The following is a 20,892-nucleotide window of genomic DNA, read 5'->3' on the forward strand; positions in this document are numbered from 1 at the left end:
CATTTTCATAGCTGCTAAACTGAGTTACTTGAAAGGGAAAAATAAAATGTATTGTTGAGGGTGCCTGCTATTTAAGAATCTTATTTTAAAAGATGCTAGTATGAATCAGTTTGAGAGTAGGTAAAAAATGACTAAAATGTTCATATCTTTTGATCTAGTGATCCTACTGTAATGCATACACCCCAGGTTCAAGGGAGAAAGAAATTTCCCATATATACCAAAATATTCATAGCAATACTTTCTGCAGTAGCAGAGACAGGAAACAGTAGAGTGCCCACAGATGGAGAATGGCTAAACAAACTGTAGTACGTAAATATAATGGAATACTACTTATTGTACCATAGGAAATGTCAAATAGAAAGATTTTTCACAGAATCAAGGGAAACCTTGTATGAACTGATGAAGAAGGAAGTAAGATGAAACAGGAAAACAACATATATAATGACCACAATGTAAATGGGAAGAACAATCCAAAAACTGAAAGCTGTGTAATCATGACAATCAAGTTTGGCCTGGGAGAAGAGTTGGGAGGTAAAGAAAGCACATGCTGTCAGAAACAGTTAATACGTTGGTTAGTTTTAATGAACTGCTTCTCCTCATCCCTTAAAAGTTTTTAGCTACAAGGGATAGCTTATTAGGTGGTAGTGGGGAGGGATATATTCAGAAATGAATGTGAGCAATTAAAATATGATTAAGTTTTATTTTAAAATGTTGATTTAAAATCACCTGCATTTGTTAGTACAATTAACTGGCTCAAGTGCTTAAGATGGAGGGGTTGTGGGGGTGTGTGTGGTGCTAAGCTTGTCAATTCCAGGAGAAGCACTGACATTATGAACATTAAGATATACTAATGAAAAAAATTTAATCATCTCTTCCATTTAAAAGGTAATTTGTCTTCTAAAACACAGTAACTTGTTACCTTTCATTTCTATAGTTTAAACTGATTTAAATATGTTAACTTTTTTTACAGTGTGCTTTACAAATGTTTAAAAGAACTGAACGTATGCTATATGGTACCCGAAGGCAGCAGATTCAACTGACAGACATCAGATGTAGTACACAGAAGGGACAATTTAAACAAAGCAAAACTTTGAAGTAAAACTGTAAATCAAGCACCTTCTTTCCCCTCAATCCCTAATCCCCTTTATAAAAAGTTCTCAATTGGTTTCCAAGTTAGAAAGAACTACGAAAACAAACACACATAAGTAACTAATGCCTTATCCCTCCCGGGGTATCTATATTTCAGCAGGGACAATTTCCCAATCCAAAGGAATAAAGTTCTAATGGTAGAATTTCCGACACCTGCCATGAAACTCAGAGAGACATGGGTAGGGGGTAGGAAATGCAGCCTTCCTGGTGCTCCTAAATAATGCATTACACCTACTTCTTCTGTGAACAAGGCCCATCTTGAACTCAGAGTCACAAGAGAAGTGTGAAAACTGGAAACACCCCAGGTTACTATTCAGCAGAGACAGTACTTGCATCACACTTAAATAACAACAAACAGTGTACCTCAGCAGGCTTAATCATTCTGATAGGTCTGATTCCCATTTCCTCCTCTGGCAAGAATGTTTTTGCCCATTTAGCTACTTACTGGTAACTACAGGAATAAACTTAAAATAGGAAGCATAATTATGAACAACACACCAAGCATCATTCTTTGTGTAGTACTTACCGTCCCTACCAAAGGGTACAAGAAGCCAGCACCAACACTGGCCCGAATGTCACGGATTGGCAGAACAAAACCTGTGGGCACACCTTTCTTCTCTGGGTCATGAGATAAGGACAGATGTGTTTTAGCCATGCAGATGGGTAGGTTTCCAAATCCCTAAAGAGCAAGGGGGAAGGTGGGAAGGAGTAACCAAGATAATAAATGTTTATATTAATTTAACAAAACAATCATTTAAGCACTGCAATTTTAATGACCTTTACATTTCTTTCTAAAGCCAAGTGACTTTCATTTCTTTTGTATCCATCTGGCAGGACAGAAATAATTTCCACCTCAGTGACAAGTATCTTCTGTCTAGTTAGCAAAGACTAAAAATATCTCAGGTACTAGTTGGATGAGAGATTAAAACACTCAGAAATCTAAAACACAGCGGAAGAGTTTTATTTCAAATATTCAAATGATAGTTTGGAGCAGCTGTATTGAAAAGGCAAAAGATACACCACTTTACCAATGCCTTCCATTTTTTCTGCATACATCCATGTAGCATGTCCAATATGGGAAAACCTGAATGACCTTTCAATCAAAGTAAAATACTTTTAAGAAAGAAGACATTTCAGAGCAAAACTGACTGGGAGTGATGCACAGGAAGAAGAAGGGGAGGCTCAGAGATGATCTCATCCAAGTCCCTCATTTTATAGATGAAAAAACTGAGGCCCAGAAAAGTGACAACTTGCCCAAGATTATAGAGATACTGGTAAAGCTAGAGCCAGAATTTCTAGCTCAGTGCTCCTTTGGCATTCTCATTAAATTAGTAAAATGAAGAATAAAAACCATATACTCCTACCTGCTTTGTGTAGACCTCGACTTTATGCTGAGCCTCTGGCAATAATTCAATGTCATCAGCCCCATAGATTTTCTGTGCAATTATCCTGATCTTGTCTACAACAGGGAGCTGAGGGGTGGGTGTATTGGTGGGGAAGAAGAGAGAGACACAAGGGAATGATTGTCATGCAGTCACTTATAAGAACATTCATATATTGGGGAGAGAATAAGGCACAAAACATTTCTCTTGTCCAGATACGTCAGATTTTCCAAATCCTGTTCTACTATTATAGACATTTCTTTTGATACTGATCACAGGAATTACAAGCACAGCACATGGCATGGAAAATGTCTACCAGAAAAGGGGAAGAAACATGGCTCTCTATTCTCATAAGTGATGGAGGACTACAAGTACCAAATATTACATGCAAATGAAGTGACTTTGCTTGACTAGTTTTTAAAAAATTCTTTCTTGATGACAAGGAAAGATTCAGTGGGATGACAGCAAGAGATATTGGGGGAAATGTCTGTGGTGTAAAAAAAAAAACAACCCAAAGGCATCACTAAAACAAAAAAATCCATTAGCATCTACTTGCTTTTTATTACATCAAATATCAGGCTATCCTAGCCTGCCCTGCTTTCTTGCCTGAATTGGAGAAAAACACCATTCCAACATGTTTCCTCATACTGCTCTCCTAGGCTGGCCTGCCAACAGTCATCCATCATACTCACTCCATGGATAACTTGCCTAAATCTGCCCCCAGATGGGTACCTCCTCCTCCCTTCTAGTTACACACCTTGAAGTTAAGTCCCAAGGGATATTGATAACCTATCTGAATTTATTCCTTAATGATTAACAATCTCCATCATCCCACCATACTCTCCCCATCTCAGTGATTCATCTCCCTCACCATTCAACCCTATTTTCTGTCCTCTAGCTTTCTCCCAATTTCCTTCAACATTTCCCCGTGCCCCCCCCAATGCAACATCCCATTCTAAACCTCCCCATCCTTTTCACTGTACAGTCTCACATGCCTGTTCCCTAAGTAACAAACTTGCTTTTACCTTATAACCTTTCTTATCTCACTCCTTCCGTCTTCTGGCTCTCATTGAGATCTAGTTCTCTCTTGATGATAGAGATAACCTGGCTACACTTTCCAGCACTGGCTGCATTTTCACTCATATCCCTGACTCAAGCTAGAGGTGGGGAAGTTGGCATACTCCTTGCTCACCACTGTCTCCTCTTTTGAGATTTACTCAATCCATATTTATCACTCCATCAAAATTCTGGTAGCTGTCAACTAATCTCCAGGACATTTGCCTTCTTCTGTCAGTTAGTTCAGTTCCTGGCTCAGTCTCTCTTTCCTACCTTCATATCAGGGAACTTCAATGTACACGATGCTATTCCCTCAAACTCCCAGCTCCTCAACTCCTTCAATGCCCACCTCCTCAACTCCTTCACTGCCCACCTCAGCCACACACAGGGATCTGAATCTTGCCATTACCTACAATTATTCTACTTCCATGTTCCCAAACTCTGAAATATCCATCTGATGACATCTGTTGTCATTTCACCTCTCCCTCTCCCAGGAAACCCCAATCCTGTTCTTACCTTCTTCCTTTTCCACCATGATCCTTTGGTGAACCAGTTCCCCTCTACACTGTTGTGTTCTCTGGAGGCCCTTGTTCCAAAATCCAGTTGCTGAACTTGCACTTACAACTCTCAGTTTTGGACTATTCCCACTATCCACTACCTTCTCTCTTACATGCTGGTGAAAAATCACAAAACTGTGCCGACTGGGTCCACTACAAATTTAGATCACATAATTTCAACTGAGCCCTCACTGCAGGCAAGACAATGTTTTTACTATCCTTTATACCTAACTCTCTCACCACAGTGGCTTTTCTATACTGTTTATCTTTCTTCAAACCTCTCTTCCATGGCTTCCTTCTCCCTACCTTCCTAAATTGAGACCTCTAGCTCATATTTTCCTAAAAAAACAAAATAGAACAAGAAAGGTCATTTTCCAAGAGCTCCCTCCTTTCCCCTCCTACTCTTCTCACATCACTTGGAAACTATTTCCTTCCTCACCCCATTTCACATGAAGAGGGGGCCTTGCTCCTTGCCGAGACAAACCTCAAAAGTGGTTCCACTGCTTCTCATCTTCTCTAGGAAAATGCTTCCTTATATCATCCACACCCATTTACTTATCTTCAATCTTTCCCTTTCAACCAGCTTCTTCCCTATTGCTTACAAAGATGCCCATGTCTCCCTTCCAACCCTCCTAGCTAACACCCTATCTTTCTTCCAGTTAGTTTTACCTTGAGAAGGCTATCTATAATTGGTGCTTCTTCTTCTGTTCCTTTCATCCTCTTCTTAATTCTCTATAGTCTGGCTTCTGACCTCATTAGTCAATCAAAACTGCTCTCCAAAGTCACCAATAATGCCTTAATAGCCAAATCTAATAACCTTTTCTCAATTCTCATCCTTCTTGACCTCTCTGAAGCCTCTGCCACTGTAGCCTAACCAGCCCTAACTTTCAGACTTGCATTTCCAGTTGCTTCTTGGACATCTCAGACAAGATGCCTTGTAAGCATCTTAAGTTGATCACGTTCAAAACTGAACTTGTCTTTCCCTAAGCCCTCTACTTCTTATCTTTCCTCTGATTACACAGGGTATGACCATCTTCTCAGTCACCCAAGTTCACAACCTAGGTGTCACCCTTGGTTCCTCATCTCTCAACTCCACTTCCCATTTAATCTGTTGCCAAGGCCTGTCAATTTTACCTTTGTAATGTCTTTTGCACATGCCCCCTGTATGAGAGTAGGTCACAGTGGGACCATGACCTATGACTCCACAGAAAAAATGTAAACTACCTTGAGTAAATGTAAAAAGCAAAAGAAGTTCCAACTATCTCACGGGAAAATTTTCATGTAACTGTGGGCCACCTTGGCACTATGCCTTCTTGGTTCTGTTTCTATATAATAACTGATCTGGCCTGTGGTTGGTGCCAGGGATCCATGATGTTACTTTGTCCTTCTACCATGCAGGATGACTGACCTCCTATGAGTAAATTCCCTTAAACAAACCAATCAACCTAATTAACCCTAATAAAACCTATTAATCACCAAGCTGGTATGAACCCCTTTCTCTTGGAGGGAATGCCACCCTACAACTGGCATAATTAGGACAGGAGAGTCTGTCCCCTTATACCTCTTTCTTTCCTCTGACATTGCCATCATGCTGGTGCAGGCCCTCATCACTTCATGCCTCCATTGCAAAAGCTTTCTCTTTGGCCTTCTTTTCTCATACCTCTTTCTCCTCCAGTCAAAATGATCTTCCTAAACTGCGGGTCTGACATAATTTCTTTTAACCTCCCCCCATTCAAAAAACCATGCTGGCTCCTTATTATCTTCAAAATTAAATCTAGAATCATCTGTTTGGTATTCAGAGCCCTTCATAACCTGATTCCCTCCTACCTTTCCAGTTTTCTTACAACTTAAATCCTCTCTCATATTTTGTGATTTGAGTGACACTGGCCTCCTTCCTGTTCCTTCTATAAGACATGTCCATTTGCTAACTATGGGCATTATCACTGGCTTCCCCACCCCTCCCCCTGTTTCTTGGCTTCTCTCAAGTCCCAGCTAAAATCTCAGTTTCTGCCAGAAGTCTTTCCCAATCCCCCTTAATGCTAGTGCATTCCCTCATTCAATCATCTCTAGTGTGCTCTTACATATACTTTTTTATACATGATTGTTTTCACCTGCCTCTTCTATCAGACTGTGAGCTCCTCGAGAGCAGAGACTGATTTTTATCTTTCTTTGTATCTCCAGTACTTAGCAGAGTTCCTAGCATATAGGAGGAGCTTAATAAATGTTTGTTGACTTCATTTGACCTAGAATTTGTCCTTTTGACATATTTTGTCCTTGACTTTTTCTTTCTCTCCTTCACTGATTGCACCCATTCCCATAGCTTTAATTCTGTCAAAAGTCCCAAGAGCCAGTCCATAGTTGCCTGATGGACAGCTTCACGTGGATTTACTAACTCAAGTATTTCAAGCTTAACACATCCCAAACTAAACTTATTTTCTCTATAAACCTTGATCCTCCTCCCAATTTTTCTTACCTCTGCCTAATGACATTCTCCTAGTTGCCCAGGAGAGATCTCAGTTATTTTCAACTCCTTCCTCCTCATTTCCCACATTCAATTAGTCACTAAATCCTTGTTGATTCCATCTCTACCATGCCTTTCCTATGAGTCTCTTCTTTTTCTCTTACATGGCTACTACCCAAATTTAGGTCTTCATTTCTTTTCAACTAGGTTCTAGTCTCTACCCACCATTTTAATTCATCTTATACACTAGTCCCAGTGCACTTCTGTTCTCAAAGGATAGCTCTGATCCTGTTCCTTTGCTGATTAAAGAAAAAAAATAAAAACAAAAAAAACTTTAAATAAAATCACAGGTCCTTATCCTTGAATGTCATAGTTTCTACAATCTGACTAGGACCTACCTTTCTAACCTTATTTCCCATTAATGTCTTAATAGGACTATAAATTAGCCTTCAAGGTCATCCAGCTCATCCCTCTTATGTCACAGATGAAGACAGAAACATAGAGGGATTAAGTGCTTTGTCCATGGTCATCTGGCAGAGGTAGGGTTCTTTGTGACTCAATATCCAGTGTTTCTTTCCAGGATAACAAAATGGCTTCTAGAATAAAATATAAATTTCTACTGTTTAGCTTTTAAAACCCTGTACAGTCTGGCCCTAATCCATCTTTCCAGCCTCACTGGACATTAATATTCTCTTTTCCCATCTTCTGTAATCCAGCCAAAGTCTTTTCCTTGCATATGACACTCCATTTCTGTCTCCATGCTTTTGCCCAGGCTGTGCCTCATGTCTGGCATGCACTCCTTCCCCACCGACAATTCATAAATGTATCTTTCTTTCTTTAAGGTGTAAATCAAATACCATCGACCTTTGGTACGTGTTGTCTCTCCCAAACTACCTTGTATTTAACTACACTGTTAACTTCATATTTATACTGTATATATTTTGAAATGTATTTGTTGTATCCCCATTGCAATGTAAGCTCACTCCACATAGGGACTTTCATCCTTTGTACTTGTATCCCAAGATACAGAAATGTTATTAAAATAGTGAGTCTCATGCTAATATCTCTATAAAGGCTGAAAGCATGGCATTAAACTGTAATTCAATGAAGGCATTTCTGTAAGAAGTAGTGGCCAAAACAAGATGGACAGATCCAGATGTCTATGGAGGACTAAGGTAAAAAAAAACCTAGTTAATTAAAGTTTGGGAGGCCGATGGGTTCCCCCCATAACCCCATCACCACACCCACGTGGCACTGTCAAATTAGTTACTTTTCTCTTAGCTTAAGAGATTTCTTGACACAGATGCTGATTACCACATTCAGAAAAAAAGGGACAACATTAAAAATAAGAAGAGAATTTCTCAACTCCCAACATGGTTTCTTTCACCAAAATGTCCTACACAGTATCATACTTCAAAGTCCATGGTATTGAAAATGAATACCACCACCACCACAAACAAAAACCCATATAAAAGATCTGAGGAGGGCTAAAACATTATTCTTATGTTCCAAAATAAGTTGCTGGTTATTGGTCTTGTTTTAGATCTAGTAATATTCTGGAATATCCAGAAACAAGATTGAAAACAAACCACTCTGTGAATTAAGCTTATTTCATTATAAAGTTTATGCTATAAGAACATGGCTGCTGGGCCTGAGCAAATTTAATTTATTCACTAATGTCAAAAGTGATCAAATTCTGCAGAGGCAATTCTGTTCTGCCCCTGAGGGTTTCACTGAACTCTTGAGATACAGATAAATCAGGAGGTGAACTGAAAAGTACACAATTCCTTCCCATGTTAGTTTAGGGTGATGGTAAGAAAGAGGTTTTCTATTTTTTAAGTTGCCCTTATTTGGCCATAGCTACTCATTCTGTTTGCCAGTGTGCACGTATGTCATACTAGGTCCAAAGGTCTTACTAAGTACAAAAGATTGAGCTCTAAATGTGACTCCAGGAGAGAAGACCCCTGCTCCAATGGCCTGTGTGGAAAGCAGAATGGCACAACTGATATCCCAGAAATGACTTGCTGAATTACTGTTCTAGTCTCGGGGATGCAGATGATTTGATCCACCTACTTTCTTCCTATTCTCCTCCATCTGAATAGCAGAGTACATTTACAAATTACAAGACTGCTGGCTGGGAGTCAGAGGTTCAGTCTGCACCCATGGAATAGGGAACAATCTGGTCCACATGGGAACCATAGTATGAAGTCAGCACCACTAACACAATACTTGTAACCAACTTTCTCATCGCCCTTCTAAAGCATCTGCATAATGATGACATAGTAATTAAATTCCTGGGATAAAGTGATCAAGTTACCAAGTGAGAACACAGAGGACAGTAGAGCACCCAGGCCAGAGCCCAGGCAGTCAGTCATGAAGAGGCCTCACTCACCTGCACATCATAGAGGAGCTGGAAGTGACTTGGTGCCTGGGAGGCTCTCTGGACAGCCTGAGCGAGGGCAGCAGCTCCCTTCCCCCCTTCTGCCCAATGAGTGCACTTCACAGCATCGAAGGCTCCAGCTTCTTTAGCCAGACGGACAATCAACTCCACTTCTGCCTCAGTGTCAGTTCTGTAGAGACAGCACTGACTGTTACCACAGAGCCACCATGTTAAGATATGACTAAGGCTATCTTTATGCAGGTTAGGCTTCTGCCCATTCTTTAGAATGTAAGCTTCTTGAGGGTAGAGATGATCTTTCTTTTTATTCTTCCATTTGTATACCCAGTGCTTGGCATAGTGCCTGGCACATAGAAAGTTTTTTGTTTTTTTTTTAGGAGGCAATAGGGGTTAAGTGACTTGCCCAGGGGCACACATAGCTAGTGTCTAAGGCCAGATATGAACTCAGGTCTTTCTGACTCCAGGACTGGTGCTCTATCAACTGTGTCACCTAGTTGGCCCCATGGTAAGCTTTTTATAAACACTTGTTGACTGACTACTAGATGTAAATTATTAAAAGGATTAACTGCTACTAAATATAGTAGAGACCTATGACAGACCTGGAGATGACAATAGCCAAATATCTTCTGTGAAATAGAATGACAAACTCTAAATCATATGATCCTACAACAGATCTAGTGTGGGAAGGGCCCTCTGGTACTAGGCATAGCGTCAGCACTTGAATATTCATTTAAAGAGTGAATTGGAGACTGATGGTTAGTTAATAACACAGGAGCATCACTCCTTCCCCCCCATCACTAATACAAAGGGACAACTTTATAGCTAAATTCTATTTTAGAGCTTCAGCTAAGACAATAGACTTCATCTTTTCCATTCACTGGGAGAAGTTCAGCTTTGGAGAGAAAAGGTTCTGTATAATTTCAACAAAAAAAAGCAAATCACTCCCTCCCTGGAACCTGGTGATAGGAAAACTCAGACAGTAAGACGATGTAATTAATCTACACACTTTAAAGGTGGGTTGCTCATACTAGGGTCAGGATTTCTAAACCCATGTCTTCTATTCTCTTTCCTTTGGGAAGATATCATATGTGACCTTGTGGCAAAATAAAAAGCTGCTATGGCGAAGACATTCTGATAACCCTAACATGACCCAAGGCAGGATACATCAACCTTCCTAAAGGCATGTTCCATTACCTAATCTGCTGGCTCTGACACAAGTATTTGTACCCCAAAAAGGTAGTCAGGTCCTTCTAGGAGAGTCAGATCACATCCAACAAAACTGCCAGTGAGAACCCCCTAAAAAGCCTAATGATTAACCCAACTCACACTTGTACTTTTAAGTTTTACAAAGTACCTTCCTCAAAACAACCCTGAGATATAATACAAGTTATCATCATCCCCATTTTACAGTCATATAATAACTCAATTACATTTCAGGGCAACTTTGGTTTGTTTTTAAAATCTGGTTTCCCCATGTCAGACAGGCAGGAAGTACAGGGACTTATTCACAGGTCAGGTCCCACTACTGATCATCATGGGAGCTCTGACCTGCTCCAGTTTGGTCTTCCTTAGGTAACCTAGTGGCCTCTGGCTTCTAGAGGTTCACCATATTCATGTCAAACTTAGTGTGAACATTGGCTTAGCCTACTGAAATTTACTCATGAGTTCGGGAGACCTATCAGTCTCATCCTCCCAGGTAGCTGGGATTACAAGTTGTGCGCCTCCACACCTGGCAACTCTCTTTCTTCATTAACTTCTCTTTTCACTTACTTGAATGCATTGACAGCCACGACTACTGGAATGCCAAATAGCCTGGCATTTTGAATTTGTTTGCCCAAGTTGCAAAAACCTTTTTCCAACAGCTCCAGGTTCTGTAAAAGTTAAGAGTGAAAAATATTTTATGAAGGCAATAAAAATACTATAAAGATAGCAGAACTGCCTTCATCAGAAGTGCCTCATTATACAAGTACTACTCCAGAAACAAAGCAAGTTGTTCTGATGACCAACAATGAAAATAACAATGATTTTGTGCAGCTGAAGTCACAACCAAAGTCCTTTATTCTTAGTTTCAACTGGCCTCAAGGATTCTGGGATGAAAATATAAGTCCATAACACTCAAGTGAAAAATCAAACTTTCCTCCTTGAAACGCCTAGATACACACATGCACGTTTATTTGTTGTTCATTTGTTTCAGTTGTGTCCAGCTCTTCATGACCCCATGGTGAGGTTTTCTTGCCAACAATACTGGAGAGGCTTGCCATTCCTTCTCTAGCTCATTTTACAGAAGATGAAAACTGCAGCAAACAGGGTTAAATAAATGACTTGTCCAGGCTGCGTGAACAGCTAATAAATGTTTAAGGCCAGATTTGACTCATGAAAGTGAATCTTTCTAACCCCAGACCCAGCATCTTTTGTGTCACCTAGCTGCATGCTTGCATGTGTATGTATGTATGCATTAATATTACATGTATATTATAAATGCATTATATGATATACACACATACATACATGTATATATACATATACAATACGTATTATATGATATATAATTATTACAATACAGAGGTGTATATATATGTATGTATGTACAGATATACACATATGAATACATATGTATCCATATATGAGACCAGAAGCAGGGCTGTTATCACACTTGGGTTCCTGAAGAAATTGTATACACTTTCACCTTTAAATGAATGTCCATCATAGGTCCCTCAGAGTGACCTGGATGACAGTAGCATAGTCTGACCACTGTTAGAAAATTTATCTGACAAATTTTCCATACCTTGGTTCCATTTCTGAAGAGTGCTCTTCATACTTAATGAAAAGAATTTAAAAGGAAGAAAAAAAATAAAATTTTGATTGGATTATTTCTTCCCCAAATATATGAGCACTCAATTAGTTTGTCAAGAATGACAGAGGATGAAGACTTAAATGCTAATGAAGACATAAATTGAAGTGACTGGAGTGGTCATTCTAATTGAGGAAAGAAATCTGTGGAGAGGCAGGAGAGAATAATTTTACCCTATACTTCAAATTTACAAAATGACCATAAAATGCAAACTTAAGCTTTTAAGACTGACCCAAGGTTACAATAGATTTTCAGTGGTCTATTTCTATTGTTCCAAATGGAATAGGATGCAAAAATGGTATTTTTGCTAGATGACTGCTAAAACTCATTAGAATGCAAACAACTGAAGATCTGTGACAGTAGTTGACTCTGCCCTCTCAAACAAACCACTTCTAAGCAACATTCCAACTTGCATCTGGAAAAAAAAATTTTGAGGGCCAAGTGGCTAACACATATGTAAACTATAGTCAGGCTTGTGCTTCACAAACTTTTTTGAGGGGTAGTCTCCTTGTTATTGTAAATGGAAAAATCATAAATACAGATAGATTTTTTAAAACAATGTCTGTTTCTGTGTTTTCTGTCCAAATCTTGTTCAGTCATTTCAGCAGTGTCCAACTCTGTTACCCCATTTTGGGTTTTCTTGGCAAAGACATTGGAGTAGTTGACCACTTCCTTCTCCAGCTTACTTTACAGACTGAAGAACTGAGGCCAACAGGGGTAAGTGGTTTTGCCCACAGTCACACAGCTAGTGGATGTCTGAGCCTGAAATTGATCTCAGGCCTAGCATTCTACCCACTGTGCCACCTTGCTGCCCATAAATTTAAATCTATAAAAGAATATCTATATTTTTAAGAGTTAACATTTTTAAAGGCCTCCACTTTGGGTCAGCCCACCCACCAAATGGAGAACCATGACAGGTAACTCATACATTTAAAATCACCAATGAACAGTAAAAATAATATTTAAATTTTCATGGCATTTCATGTCTTTCCTTGCAATGTGCTGTGTGAGATTGGGGGCGCAATTACAATGACCATTTTATAGAGAGGCAAACTGAGGTGCAGAGATATAGAGCAACATGCCCATAGTTTTGCAGCTAGTAAGCGTCAGAGCTGGAGTTTGAATCTGAGTCATCTACTCCAAATCAGTGCTCTTTCCAAAAAATAGAGAGTCTAGGATTCAAGTTTAAGATTACCTCTTCTGTGTAATCCTTTGGTAAAGGTACTCCAGCAGTGACCTGGATGGGGAGAGAGGAGAAAGAGAAACGAAATATCAGCAAATTGAAGCATTTTCCATGTGACTTTATTTTAGCTGTTAAATATAGATCCTTACTCCCAAAGACATATATTTCCCACGCCACAACATTTTACCAGCTTTCAGCTATTTGGCACTTATATGCCTCTGCCATGGTGTGGCAGTACCCTGAATTGTAGTATGAACCCAGCAACTGTATGTTCAGAGAGGTGAATCATAAGAATTGGTCAGTGGAGAACTGAATTTTTAGCCACATCAACTCAAAAATAACATCTAAGGAAAAAAGAAGTGATGGCAAGAACACACATGCCATTGAAATCAGGGGTAGGAAAGTAATGAAATAAGTACCGACAAGCAACAATGGATAATAAAAGGTATTTGTTGAGCACTTCTTATGTTTAAGGCACCAAGTTAGAGCCTCAGGGGAACACAAGGTAGTACATGGTAACATCTATGCTGTGAAGTGTCTAGCTGGGAAGACAAAGACATATCTGCATGAAGAATCATAACATATGACAAGAGATGGAATACCCATGCTATATGTTCACAAGGATGAAACCAATGGGCTAGATTAAGGAAACCATAATGGAAGAAGTAGAAGTGGAAAGACATATGAGACTTGGATTGACAGAGAAGGAGGACATCATTCAAGGCAGAAAAAATAACATGAGCCAGAGGCATGGTTTGGGTGATCTAGCCTGACTGGAGTTAAGGGCTTAAGTGGAAGGCTACAGTGGAATAGCGAAAGAATGCTCAGAAAGGGAGGTTGTGGGTCTGACTGAGACCTTGAGTTCCATGCTAAGGAGTTTAAACTGTCCCCTGTGAACAGCATGTGCCTCATCTTCCCAACTACATTGTTATGTGAAGACACAGGAAAAAAAACAAATGGAAGTAGCTTCACATTTCCTGACACTTATATCAATACTGTACAACTAACACAACCATATCAGTTGCCTGAAATAAACCAGAAAGTAGCATGTGTTTAGAATAAACGTTAAGTAAAAAATGCAAGAATCAGTGGGGAGGCATCTTGTCTACAGGGCACATTCATTAAGGTTCTAAAACCAAATGATTAAAATGCTCATTTTCTTGATAGAACAAATAATCTTCTACCAGAAATAGCTATCATCAACATGCATCATCAAGATCCCATCACTCTGCTTTCTTCGGGTTTTTACTACATTTTGGTACATAAAAAGAATCATCTGGTTGTTGTTTCCTAAGATGTGTAACTGAAGTCAGCAAGTCAACAAGCATTTATCAAGTCTCTACCATGTACCAGGCATGGTGCTAAGCACTGGGGAATACAAAAAAAGGCAAAAATCAGGCCCTGCTCTCAAGGAGTTTACAGTCTAATGGGGAAGACAATATGCAAACAACAATACACAAATAAGACAGGATAAATTGGAGATGATCATAGAGGGAAAGCATTAGCATTAAAGGGGGACTGATACAGCCTTGCAGAAAGTAGGATTTTTTCTGGGACTTGAAGGAAGCCAGGAAGCCAAAAAGCAGAATTTGGGAAGGAGAAAATTCTAGACATGGAAGACATGTCAAACTCTTCATGACCCCACTTGGAATTTTTTTTTTTTGGCAAAGATAATAAGAGAGGTTTTCCATTTCCTTCTCCAGCTTGTTTTACATATGAGGAAACTGAGGCAAACAGTGTTAAGTGACTTCCCTAGTCACACAGCTAATGTGTCTGAGGTCAAATGTGAACTCAGGAAGATGAGTCTTCCTGACTCCAAGCCTGGCATTCTACCTAGCTGCCAAGAAGATGAGGCATCTCGTGTGAAAACAGCCAGGAGGCCAGCATTACTGGAATACAGAGGATATGGTAGGGAGGAATGCAAGGAACAAGAACACCAGAAAAGTAGAAGTGGGCCAGATTATGTGGGGCTTATAATGCCAAAAAGAAGATTTTATATTTGATTCTGGAGGTGAAAGGGAACCACCAGGAACCACCAGGGGTATATGTGTGTGTATGCGTGCCAGCATGCATGTGTGTGGTGGGAGTGGTAACATGGTCAGACTTACTCTTTTAGAAGACCAATTTGACACTGATGGACTGGAATAAAGAGAAACTTGAGGTAGGGAAACTTTTATTCTGCAGTAAGAATGGTACCTTGCAAATAGATATTCAAAAAGCGCAATGACTTACAGATTGACTTAAAGGTAAAACAAGTCCCAGAGGAATAAAAGTTAAATGTTCAGTCTACAAGACACATATGCCATGTGCATGTGCATGCACACACACACACACACACACACACACACACACAGACGTGTGCATAGAACTCCATGCATGAAGGACTTAGGAAAAAATTTTTAAGCCTTAACCCACAGCTTTTTGATAAGTTGTACTATCAAGCAATTTAAACTCTAACATACAAAATGGACTAGGAATGTAATACAAGGTGGAAGGAACTGCAGATAATTAGCCTATTTATGAAAAAAACTTAGAGAAGACATAAAAATCATATATTTACAATCATACAGATCACCCAGTCTAATTCTCTTACTTTATAGATTAGAAAACCAAGACAATGAGAGGGGAAATAATTTGTCCAAGGCGATACAAGTAATAAATAGCAAGAAAAAGAGATCAAAACCAAGCCCTTTAATGCAAAGTCTAACCATTTTCAAGTATTTGAAGGAATTAACATTTTTCTGCTTAGTCCCAGAAGGCAGAAATAAGATCATGCATGGAAAAACTTCCTAACTATGAATAAGCTATCATAAGCAACATTCTCCTCCTTCAATGGAAAGCCAGGGTTGGATGACTTACTTGTTTGGTTTTGTAGAGGGTCTTCTCTTTTCACATATGGGTAAGGCTATATGATCACTGAGGTCCCTTCCAACTGAAATTCTGTGAACTCTCTCTTTAAGCTGGGGTAGGCAACTTGTAGCACAGCTGTCTTCAGTGACTGTTACTCTGCCATTCCCCAGCAATGTCTGTCTGTCTCTTGCTAAAACCTTCTTATTTCTTCTTCCTCACCTGGATCTTAGGTCTGCTAGTGGTACCTATCAGCTATTGAGAAAATGGAATCAAGGAGAATGGCCTGGGCATAAATGAGGGGCGTTTGATTTATTGTAACAGTCTTAAGGGTGAGCATAGCTTAGACTCAGTAAGGTAAGCCTAGGAATCTTTGCTAGGTGAGCAGTCTATGAAGTCAGATTCAAATACCATTGGGTAAGAGATCTGTCACATTTATCACATTTACCTCAGAGGGCATACAACTTTAGTCAGCGAGATTTTCTGGTTAAAAATTGTTCACAAGGAACTTTGAACTATGAAAGGGGTAATCTTTTTCTGTCACCTCTGTCCTTTTACTAATCTGAAAACAAGATTCTGTTTATGGTCAAAGCTATTTTTCTATGTGTTTTGTTTGTACCAGATCTAAATACCAGACCAGTTTATTTTTGGTCATCTTTCCCATTTCTCCTACTTCACTAACGAAACAGTTTTAGTGCAAAACAACATTCATTTCTATGCAAACCATTAAGTTCGGAGAGAAAACATTCCTTTGGAATTAAATAACCCGTGTCTCATTTAACAGAGTACTGTTTTCTCTTGCATTTGCTCCCTTATGTACAAATTAGAGATAGAGATGCCCCCCCGCCCCGTGTTCACATGCACGCACACACACAGTTTCACAATGCCCAGTAGCTCCTGAGTAAACAATTTCATTTACTTAACTATGTTACTCTCATGCAATTATTCATCAGGAGGGCTTGCCAAGAAAATATCCAACCAAAGACAGGCACTAGCCCTCTCACTGTTTTATCTTACAATGATGTGGAGTACAGTGCTTCACCTGCAGAGCTTATTAGCACAGTACTCTTCACATAGTAAGCACTTAAGTGTTTGCTAGATGAAATGAATGACCCCTTTACAATAAATGTTACTGGATCTTAGTACTTACTGTTGGGCCTCCTCCATGCATTTTGAGAGCTCTAATGGTGGCAACAAGTACCACCACATGAGGACGAAGACCAGAATATCGGCATTTGATGTTAAAAAACTTTTCCATTCCAATATCTGCTCCAAATCCTGCTTCAGTCACTGCAAAAAGGCAAGAGAAAATTCAGCCCTTTTCTACTGTTGCTTAGTTTGTAACAAACTCAAAAGCTAGGGTGATTTACCTTTTCTATTCTGAACATTAAACAAATTCTTACCTACAAATCCTTCAGGGCCAACAAGTTTCAGTGCAATCCTGTCAGCTATGATAGAGGAGTTTCCATGCGCAATATTGGCAAATGGTCCAGCATGAACAAACACTGGGGTCCCCTGTGGAAATTAAGAGATAGCAATGAGATATACTTCAAACCTTAATTTTGAGATGAAAACCTGGATTACAGCAGAATATCAGAGCACTAGTTTAAATCCCTGCTCTGCCACTTAGCCCTTGGGCAACCAGGGGCAAGTCACAAGACCTCTCTGGGTCTGCTTTCTTATCTAGAAAAAGAAGGGGCTGTACTAGATATTATTTAGAGGTCAAAGGGCCCAACCATTCTAAATGAGTACCAAGAAAAACTGACTCTCAAAGGGAGCTATTTAGTATTATCTTTTTGCTAAGGTTTACCGTTAAACTTCCAAGTCTAATAAAAAAAATGTGGGATTTCAATAGAAGGTAAGCTCCTTGAGGGAGGGGACTTTTTCATTTTTGTCTTCATATTCCCAGTGTCTAGCAGAGTTGATTAATAGATATTTGCTAAACTGATTTTGTGGGCTGTGAAAAACTTAAGAAAATACATATGAATCAATTGGTAGGATGGAGAATATGCTACACACTACAGCAATCTCTCTTTAGAGAATACTTGTCTGTTTCACATACGTTTCATTCTGTGTTAAAGCCACAGTAGGTGATTAAAAACTGCCAGGCTCACCTCTAGTGTCTGCATGAGATTGGGCTTGACTGCATCCTTCATCAGCACTGTCAAAGCACCGCTTACTCCCTATAAGCACAAATATGGTATGAATTTTTAGCAACTCCCTTCTTTCAGAAAATATACAAATTTCAGCAAGTAATTTCAAGTAAATTACACCATTTGAAAAGTTAACCTAGATATGTGAAGTTACCACTGTTCTTTTAATAAGAAAGCTTCTTAGACAAAAATAACATTTAAGTAGACTTTTGGAAAAGCATCTATCCTTGAGAAATGAGCCTCAGGAAGCAAAGGTAACCAACAAGTATACTTACAGATATGGGAATTCTTCTCACGTTGGTTTGAACACCAGTTAACTTCTGCTTTCCTTACTAAATGTCTGCTCTGATACCACATCATAACATGGAGTTGACCCTGGAATTCTCCAAGAGTCAAAGCACACTTGGAGAGTATCTGGGATTGTAACACTCATAAAAAATACATGTGAAATCACCACAAAGATAACTGCCAAACAAGTGGAGGAAGTATAAGAAGAATTTATCCAATTTAATGATTGTGATGTAAAAACAAAAGATATCTATAATACAAAATGCAACATGAAAAGAACTTGCTATAAGACCCACCAGATTAATCAACAATATACTTTAATAATCATTTATTTCAATGCAAAGGTGGGTACAGAGAAAGAGGGTGAAAATGTGTTGGAAAATAGTGTTCAAGATTAAGAAATAACTGTACAAGTGAATTACAGTCATAAAAATTAGAAAAGTAGAAGTTATCTTTCAGCTTTATGGTTACAGGGAAGAATTCCTAACCAAGCCAAGGTCAGAGATCATAAAATAGTTTATAATATACTACTTTGCAACATCTGCTAGATAAGAGAGCTGGAAGATTATAAGCAGTATTATCTCCTAAAAGAAAGAGATGAAGTAGAAGGAAAAACAAATTTACAGAAAGTTTGTGAGAGACCCAATTTTGCCAAATCATCCTGAGAATACTGAAGGCTGGAACTAGGAGATTAGCAAAGATGGGGGAAAAAAAGAAAAGATGTGCCCAGATTTCAAACTCTTTTCTTCATCAATGCCAGTGAAGCTACTGCATTTGGACTCAACATCACATTCACTGAAGAACTACACAAGGAAGTAGAAAATGCATTAAAGGGGAGTGGGGAAGGGGGCAAGAGATGAGACAAGCACTTGGAAAAGAACAAAATGTACTGAAGTCCATTTTCTTGCCAAAGCCAATCTCTAAGCCACTGGCGCCATCTCCTTTAGCAGATTTCAACTTGGAATTACCCCCTCTCCCTAATCTTACACATTTCTTCCTAGCTACTTCAAACATGTATGAGTCTCTTCATCCTTAAAAAAACCTGCCACTATATTCTACCATCTCCTCCAAGATATTGTCCTTTATCTCTCCTCCCGTTTTTAGCCAAATCCCAGAGAAAGCTCTACATTTATTATTTCCACTTCCTCCCCTCAGACTCCTCTACCTTTTGCCATCTGGTTTCTACAACTGGCACTGCTCATTCTAAACTTACCAACGATCTCTCAAGTGCTAAATCTGATGGTTCTTGAACCTCATTCTTGTTGAACTCTTTCTCCTCATTGCTACCAATTCAGTTTAGTCCTCTCACCTAGGTCACTATACTAACTTCCGCAGTGGTCTCTCTGCCTCAATTTGCTCCCCACTTCAGTTCATCCTCCACACTGCTGCTAGAGTAATTTTCCCTAAATGTTCATCTGACCACGTCATACTCCTAACTCAACAAACCTAGTGGATCCCTACTGCTTCCAGGTTAAAATATCAACTCCTCTAATTAGCTTTTAAAAGCCCTTCATAACCTAGTCCCAATCTATCCATCACTGCTATATATGACTCTCCATCCTATACTCCATGATGCAGTCCAACAGGCCTCTCTGTTTCTTATCTATGACTTCTTTGCGTTGGCTGTCCCTCATACCTGGAATGTATTCCCTCCTCAACTCTTCCTCACAGAATCCCAGTATTTCTTCAAGAAGAAGCTCAAGTACCATTTTCTTGAATCCTCCCAATTGTTAGTGCTTTCTTTCCAAAACTACCTTGTATTTTACCATTTGGTATTTATTTATAAACATAAATATTTATTTTAATAATCTGTACTTACATGTGTACTTGTTAAAACACCCAGTAGGCATTTAATAAATACTTATTGATTAATTGTGCTAAGGATATCCAGTGCTGTGTTCAAACTGAAGGATTCCTTATGGGTAATGACTACAAAGAACCTCAAAACACTGCGGAAGCTCCTAAATGAGATTTCATAATCGTTCAGAAGAGAAAGCCTAACTATCCAGACAAAAAACCCCAACGGATGAAGAATACCTATTGTCCAGTTTTATTTATGTCTATATCTACGTATCTGTCTATATTGCTACATCTCGCTCATTTATTAGCCTACTTTTTTCCAACAGGAAGTATTTATTCTCCCAGTCTGTAAAGGCTGATTGGTTTCTGGAACAACCATGAAAAGTTAGAATAGTTTATAACTAGACAGAACCCATAGAGCTGGTGTTCATATGTATATCTTGGACATAGCCTGAAAAGTAAAAATGAAGAGGGCCCAGATTTTTTTTAATTAAGTAAGAGGAAGAGAATGGCCTTGATTAAATTTTAGAAATGATGTGACCATGAAACACAGCTCCATCTTATTAACACTAGAAATATTCCATGATATCACGTGCCTGCAAGTCATGGAATCATAGGTATGTCTTCAAAAATGTAAAGTTTCAAATTACCCAAAGAGCAGCAAATTACTAATGAAGAAGTGAATCTCCAAAGGGGACTGTCACAAAGATATGGGGACAGAAAAGGCTGGTCAAACAGTAAGACTAAGAGAAAGACAAGACAGTATG

The 20,892-nt window shown here is 39.1% G+C and overlaps 2 protein-coding genes across 3 annotated transcripts in view; one reads left to right on the forward strand and one right to left on the reverse strand.

Moving 5' to 3' along the window:
* Positions 1–11,278, forward strand: part of ZBTB25 (zinc finger and BTB domain containing 25) — an 85,861-nt gene extending 74,583 nt beyond the window's left edge. The window contains exon 5 of one of the 2 annotated variants that reach the window (XM_072629625.1): positions 11,198–11,278. The gene's annotated coding sequence lies outside the window, so the exon portion shown is untranslated. Of the gene's footprint in view, positions 1–970; positions 1,039–11,197 lie in introns of those variants that run through there. The other variant, XM_072629626.1, reaches the window with a different exon arrangement.
* Positions 1–20,892, reverse strand: part of MTHFD1 (methylenetetrahydrofolate dehydrogenase, cyclohydrolase and formyltetrahydrofolate synthetase 1) — an 86,029-nt gene that overhangs the window by 3,196 nt on the left and 61,941 nt on the right. Inside the window, exons 19-26 of the mRNA XM_072629617.1 lie at positions 17,999–18,067; positions 17,288–17,399; positions 17,035–17,174; positions 13,050–13,091; positions 10,774–10,874; positions 8,998–9,175; positions 2,514–2,621; positions 1,676–1,828 (exon numbers count right to left, since the gene is read on the reverse strand). Of these exons, the coding sequence (XP_072485718.1) occupies positions 1,676–1,828; positions 2,514–2,621; positions 8,998–9,175; positions 10,774–10,874; positions 13,050–13,091; positions 17,035–17,174; positions 17,288–17,399; positions 17,999–18,067 (903 nt within the window). The remainder of the gene's footprint in view (positions 1–1,675; positions 1,829–2,513; positions 2,622–8,997; positions 9,176–10,773; positions 10,875–13,049; positions 13,092–17,034; positions 17,175–17,287; positions 17,400–17,998; positions 18,068–20,892) is intronic.

The sequence above is a fragment of the Notamacropus eugenii genome, chromosome 1, assembly GCF_028372415.1.
Source record: "Notamacropus eugenii isolate mMacEug1 chromosome 1, mMacEug1.pri_v2, whole genome shotgun sequence".
Lineage (NCBI taxonomy): Eukaryota > Metazoa > Chordata > Mammalia > Diprotodontia > Macropodidae > Notamacropus > Notamacropus eugenii.